Below are 7,001 nucleotides of genomic sequence, written 5' to 3'. Positions count from 1 at the left end.
AACAACATGTGAATATTCTAATATCCTTATAAATCGTTAAAAGACACCAACCTGGAACTGTTTAAATGCTCACTTCTCACATGCATACTTAGGTGTTTAGGTTCGCTTTACTTCTACACGAAAGAGAGAACATGTTTATAATCTGGGGTACTGGTCGTGATCGAGTTCGTTAAAAATAAAAATTTGACTTGGAACATAGTCAATGAAACTATTCGAAGAAAACAATTGCTACTATTTACTTGCTCAAAAACATTTTATTAGCAATAAATCAAACTGTCACTTTGTACCAATGAACACAAGGAAGGAGAAGAAACATTTGTTGAATTTGCTTGTCAAAATAGGTTTTATTTTTAAAAGAAAAAATATAAATTTAACTTTGTTCTACAAAGAATGAAAATGTACGACGTTCATTAGATCACAGCCTACCATTTATCAAATTGTCCTTCAAATAAACAATAAAACATATTATCACAGTGGTTCAAATCAGACCGCACTGCGTTTTTATTTTTAAACTTATAAACTATAAAAGAGTTCGAAATATTCGACAAACCAGGAGACCGAATAAAACTTCCATACGTGTGCAAGGCTAATCTGTGCAGAAAACTTCGCAAAATGTCAAAGCTGCTGCTTTTGTTGGTCTTTGTCTCAGCTTTGGCAGTTTTCATCGCTCCATCGGATGGTAAGTACAGATAATTAATACATACATGCATTACAATCCAGCGTTATTCATTTAATGGTTCAGATAATCAGCAAAGATGATCATGCTATATTTTAAATGTAGAATTATAGATTTAGGCGCACATAATTTGTTTAAATCATGTATCGTATTTCAGATAATTGTAGATTAATTAGCAGTAATATTTATAGATCAATCAAAAAAGCCCAATAAACCTTGTGATCTTGTCAAACTAGAAGATGAATAAAATTATATTTTACTTAAATATAATAGAGGTATTTCTACTGATGTGAGGAAAGTAAATTAACTTATTTGAAGGAATGATGTGACTTAAACAGGAAACGGTGAAAGTAAGCCGATAAGACAGTCGTTGCCAGTACGACGGTACCGGAAAGACAGGGTAGGGCTGTCGGTGCCGTACCGTTGAGAGTTAAAATCTTTACAAAGGCTCTTTCATCATGAAATTTAAACCCTACTACTTCCTATATATTTGCATGTTGTAACCGCTTCTAAAGAAGAATGGCTAGCAAACAGTTTAAAAGTCTTAAATATTGTACAATATCACTTTCAACAAATTCAGAAGTGTTTTGAATATTTGTGAAAAATGGGCAGATTATTCTATTTGTAGACCCATAAAGAGAAAACATAAGAAAAACATTTATAGACTGTCCTATCAAACGATTTTAGGTTTTCTCCAGCCAGTATGAGTTAAGAAAACGCAAGTAAAGTATCAAAATAGAGGAAAATGCTGTTGGAATTGCCTTTTTAAGAAAAGTCAGTTCGTCCATTTCATGGGCTGAAATCTTTCTTTCTTTCTCTCCCTCTCTCTCGCTCTCCCCACCCCACCCCCCTCTCTCTCTCTATCTCTCTCTCTCTCTCTCTCTCACACACACACATATATACACACACATACTCACACGCATACACATACACACACACATTAGATCAGTGTGTAAAAACTGAGCTACATTCAAATGCAGAACAATTATAATATTCAAGGCAGTATGCAGAGTAAACATATCACTTCATAAAATACGTGAATTCTGTCTTTAGTGTTTTCAGATTTAAATAAGGATACCAAATTTATTATATAAGAGTGTGCAGCCACGACCTTGAGAAATATGTAACTCTGAGTTTTAGCCGACAGTAGGTAGCACCATCTAAGGAGAACGTTCTCTTCAGCAATCTGATTGGGCAGCAGATCAAAAATATAAAATTATCTATCGGTCTTCTAGTCAATCGCCCTCCCTTTTGTCCAGTCAGACCTATAAAGCATCCGGTCTTCTACGCATAAACTAAAGAATACATGTCTGGCTGAAGTTGAATAGCTAAGAAGCAGACAAGGTCAAGGGTCAATTTTTTTGCAGCTAATTAGTGACCTTTCATTTATAAAATACTGATGTGCTGCACGATATCCGACTGACCACCCATATTAATTGACCATGTACGGGAAATGGAAAAAAAAACTTGATATCATCGGTACAAATAAATGCATTTCCTGTACATTATATGTGACAGGTACATGAAACTCTTATTATAGTCAATCATTCTCTAGAAAAATATGATAGCGGCAGTCAACAAATGTTGTGCACAGAGTTGTTTTTACATCTTTTTGCCGGGAACACCAGACTTTTACTGTTGTGTGCCTTTCTTGTATGAAGCGGAAAAAGACATTCCAAAAAGGAAGACCTGTTTAAATTCGAGAAATAAGTAACATAGATATCCACACGTTAAAAAATATCCCGAATTAATGGAAGAAGATAAAATCATCCGAACACGTGCATGTTTACACGAACCCTTGGGAAAGGTCTCTTTCTTCAACATTTCCGTGGCGCTGTGTGTAAGCAATCCTAACCTGAGTCTGTTGCGCAAGGTACCCTAAATGCTAAAGAAATTGAAGTGGACGATGAGGCTTTTTTGTCATGACATTCGCACTGAATTGGCATGAGTCGAAACCAACAAACTGATTCTAGTTCAAAGTTAGTTTTGGAAACTAATGTCGTCTTACGTGATCAATGCAATAAGTATCTCTCGGGATACGTTCCTTTCTGCCGATAAAGATGTTTCGTTTCTTGTTACCTTTACAGGTTATGGATACTCTCGTTTTCATCACCATCATCATCGCCATTGCATTTGCGTACCAGACAGGTTTGCTTGTCCCTGGCAATATCCTATATTTGTGGGCAGGTGCCCACATTGTCCACCTCATCTTCTAAAGTGCGGTTGGGAGCACTGCTGCAGAAGATGGTGATATTAAAACGTATGTAGCCTTTCTGTTTCTGCCTCTGTCTCTCTGTAAGTGTGTATTTCTGTGTTGTAATGTTGCCAATATGATGTGACTAGATTCATCTTCTATTATAACCCCGTTCAGAAGTTTATTTTGTACAGTTCAGAATGTTTTAAGCATGTTTTAGTACTTTAGATTATATATTATTTTAGGCATGCTTCATGAATTGTATTGTAATAGTAGAAATAGCAGCAGTTTTCATATTTTGTCGTTTATATGCTTCTTAGACAGTTGTGTTACCGATCTTCCCAGTTATCCCTCATACTTCTCCTACGTACATTATGTGTCTAGGGACAGGATTTACAACCGTCACTCTACGATTCAAAATGATATATTTAATAATGATCGCACCATTCTTCATATGAAGCCTTCATTTGAAAAGCATACATTTTGCACGTGTGTGTGCGTGCGTGTGTGTGTGTGTGTGTGTGTGTGTGCAAAAACTTTATTGCGTCTGGTGTTACCCTTGATTAAAATGTATATTTATATAAAACTTTCTTTCGAAAATAACATCTTGGCTACAAGTCGCATTAATGTTTGTTTACTTTATTGAATGTATCTTAATACTGTACAGGTAACTATATTAATCATGAATATTTCCATTGCAATAAAAATGAGATATTAATCATACAATATCTCAATTACTTAGATATTTAATAATTGTTTGTATATTTAGTTGTGAACCCTGTGACTGACAAAGTTTTCAACGACTGAATTATCATTAGGTATTAATGACTTATGTTACACTGGATCATCAGATGAATAAGTAAATTTAAACGGAAAATTAAGATAATTTATGCCACGTTCTATATCTAGTTTGTATGTCAGAAGCAAAGTGTATACAAAATTCGTACGCTATTTCAATACTGTCCGAGACCCTTGTGATACAGCCAATTGAGTCTAATCGCAAATCGATGATAATAAACTTGGTTAAAATAAAATCATTCGATACATCAAAATGCAACCAGATGTCCAACGTAGCTTAAACGAAACATTCTAGTTCATGCTCATTTTGTGCGTCAATTTCTTACTGTAAAATTGATCTGTGTCATTCTCGTCTACTGACTTTGTCATCATTATTATATTAGTTAAATCAGATGAATTGCGTCATTATGACGTAACCAAATAAGTCACGTGCATCACTGCTGAACCGTTATAGCTTTTGCCTACACCGAAGTAGCTTTCAATGTACCAAAATGTGCACAAACATTTTCATTGTGCCCGGAATATATAAAGACATTTTCTAGATGCGAACATAAGAACAGGCACACAAAGAATCAGATCGACATATACACCAACTTTTATACAATTAAGATTAGTCAATGTGTCATCATGAATTAAATACTTTGAATACACAAATTTCCATTCTGTTTGATGTCTGAACATAATTCATGGCTATTTAATGAAGACACGAAAGGTTTTTCGGTTCAAAAATGCAAATTCTCATTTCTACTCAATAACAGAACTATACTGTAATTCAGCTAACCAACTTATGATGAAGAAGACATTCCCCTTTGAATTATCTTCACTTATGATCTTAGAGCTAAATCTGCGCAATCAAATTACCAAATATGGGGGAATTTGTTTTTGATTTTTCATTTGCATCAATATTCAAAAGAATGCAGCTGAGAGTATGATGGGCAAATCTAACGCTATTTTCACGCGATTACATTTTTAGGGGTAATTTTGCTATTTGTAATTTGCATCAATATTCGCAGTACACTGCAAAGCAATAATTATCATGTATTAGTCTTAGATAGAAATAGTTCACCTTCTGTATAAAACTTTTACATGAAGGTCTCGGCAATGTTCCAGTTTATGTCGCCAAATTATGTTGCACTCGAGGAAATTACCTTCTCTGCATTGATGCATATGAAGGGTTTTCTTAATTCCTCATTGTTTTATCACGTAGCTATCTGGATCATACAACCATAGGAATCGCTCCGGTGGACTAAATGGTTAAAGCGTCCATCTGGGACGTTCGAACCTCGGTCGAGTCAAACCAGAGACTTCTAAAAATGGTACTTGCAGATGCCCCGCTTGGCGCTCAGCATTAAGAGGTTAGTGTTAGGACTGGCCGGCCTGATGTCAGGATAATGTGACTGACTGTTACATCATGCTACATGTCTGCAGGATGACGCCCCTATGCTAGACATCATTATAAGATGACACATTGCAGATATTTTAGTGGTATGACTGAAATAGTGTTGAAGCTATGTTACAAATCCAAATTCCATGCACGCACACATACACACACATATTCATAGGAATGGGTAAAATATTTGTCTTCACTCTTTTCAGAGAGTAGGGATCATTTAACTTCTTATGCATGTAAATATAACCTTAGTAGAACCTGATAGAGAAAAATATTGAAATGAATTGGGAACACTAATCATTAATTAATTAAATCTTGCCAGGCATAATCATACTTTCTATCCACAGGATCTCGCTGACATGGCGTTGGAACCGGATGAGCCCGCACTATAATATACAAAGCAGCAAGCTACTCAACGAGACACTGGGTTACACGCATAATCAAATGATTACATGAGATCAATAAACATATTAATATCAGCTGTGTTTTATTTATTTGCTCTAATCGGATACGATTTTAATGGGTACATGTTAAGAAAGTAGGAAACTCAGGAAGATAAAAATCAAGAGATGACTACATGGGAGGATGAGTAAGTAAATTTAATGAATGGATGAAGGATCCTTGGATAGATGAATATTTAAATCATCTCACCCTCGAGTATCTGTCTCTCTTAATTATTTAATCATTGACAGTATGCTTACAGTCTTATTTGTCAATCTGATCTTCATACTGTAAATAACGATATACTGGTTATCCGTTACTTCACTTTAAAATTTCATTCATTCGTTCAATATGCATATATATATATATATATATATATATATATATATATATATAGATAGATAGATAGATAGATAGATAGATAGATAGATAATGAGAATGTTTTATCAAGGATTTATGAAGAATTTCCCGGCATAACAGCAAAGTAGATAAAAAAAAGGATCTGTAAATATCTGTTGGATATTTAAAAATTATTTTCCAGATCCAAGTCTAACAACTACTTTTAACAACATTCTAGTACCATTTAACGCAAGCAAAAGGGATATTGAAGTGCCAAAAATGAAAATATATTTGATTGAAACTTCATAGATGATAGTTTCAGCGGAGAAATTATGTTAAGATTTACCTTTTTCTTTGTTCACAATAGAACACAAAAGTTAACATCGAACCCTTATATGAATAAACGAACAAGGAAAGAAGATGTCAAGAACCGAAAACAGTTTGTTGGCTACATGCGATGCATCTGTTATCGTTAATATTTATATGCTTTTCTTCTTGTTATCTTTAACCCAACGCCAATAAAATACATTGTCATTAAAGATCACGAAGACCAAACAGACTTAAGGCATAACATATTCCTAGATACTAGTAAGATACGTGCATCGTCATGCGGATTTAGTTTTCGACAGCTACTAATTCTAACGGGCGAGGCTTAAGAGACAAAACAAAAGCAATCATTAACATGCATGCCCGCCCGCACACGCACACACACATACATACATACATACATACATACACAAACACACACACACACACATATATGAATTGCAAATTGAGTTGCAAACACAGAGAAGGAAAGAAATATAAACATTAACGTAATAAAAGAATCTACACGAAATTCCCAGTACTAAAGCGATAACCATAAACTACGTGAAAGAAACGGGAGAGATGGATACTATTGCTGATACATTGATTTAGTTTATAAATTTATTCAGAATATGTGGGATCGTGTTGCCTAAAAGACAGAATACATAGTAATTTTGTTCTCGTTTCGACCGTTGTAACGTTAGGGAATTGTGTTACATTGCAATAACGATTAAAACAAGATTATTTTCCTAATGATATGTTGAAAAGATTTGTCCGTACATATGGAAGGGTCCAAATTAGAAATGAATTAGAAATTCTAAAGCGTATAATATTTAATGCATATCGGGACAATGTAA

The 7,001-nt window shown here is 34.5% G+C and overlaps 1 protein-coding gene across 1 annotated transcript; it reads left to right on the top strand.

Moving 5' to 3' along the window:
* Positions 1-523: 523 nt before the first annotated feature.
* Positions 524-5,537, top strand: LOC149781715 (uncharacterized). The gene is made up of 3 exons (XM_089935816.1): positions 524-679; positions 2,764-2,936; positions 5,406-5,537. The coding sequence occupies exons 1-2, from the start codon at positions 613-615 to the stop codon at positions 2,925-2,927; spliced, it is 231 nt and encodes a 76-aa protein (XP_089791942.1). The 5' UTR covers positions 524-612; the 3' UTR covers positions 2,928-2,936; positions 5,406-5,537.
* Positions 5,538-7,001: the final 1,464 nt, after the last annotated feature.

This window comes from Sinohyriopsis cumingii, chromosome 15 (assembly GCF_028554795.1).
Source record: "Sinohyriopsis cumingii isolate HCF-2022 chromosome 15, ASM2855479v2, whole genome shotgun sequence".
NCBI lineage: Eukaryota > Metazoa > Mollusca > Bivalvia > Unionida > Unionidae > Sinohyriopsis > Sinohyriopsis cumingii.
This window is presented reverse-complemented; position numbering and strand designations above follow the sequence as displayed.

Excerpts from the sequence above, each read along its gene's own strand:
- LOC149781715 (XM_089935816.1), top strand. The coding sequence starts at position 613 with ATGTCAAAGCTGCTGCTTTTGTTGGTCTTTGTCTCAGCTTTGGCAGTT. Across the intron at positions 680-2,763 it reads TTTCATCGCTCCATCGGATG|GTTATGGATACTCTCGTTTT; the intron begins GTAAGTACAGAT and ends TTACCTTTACAG.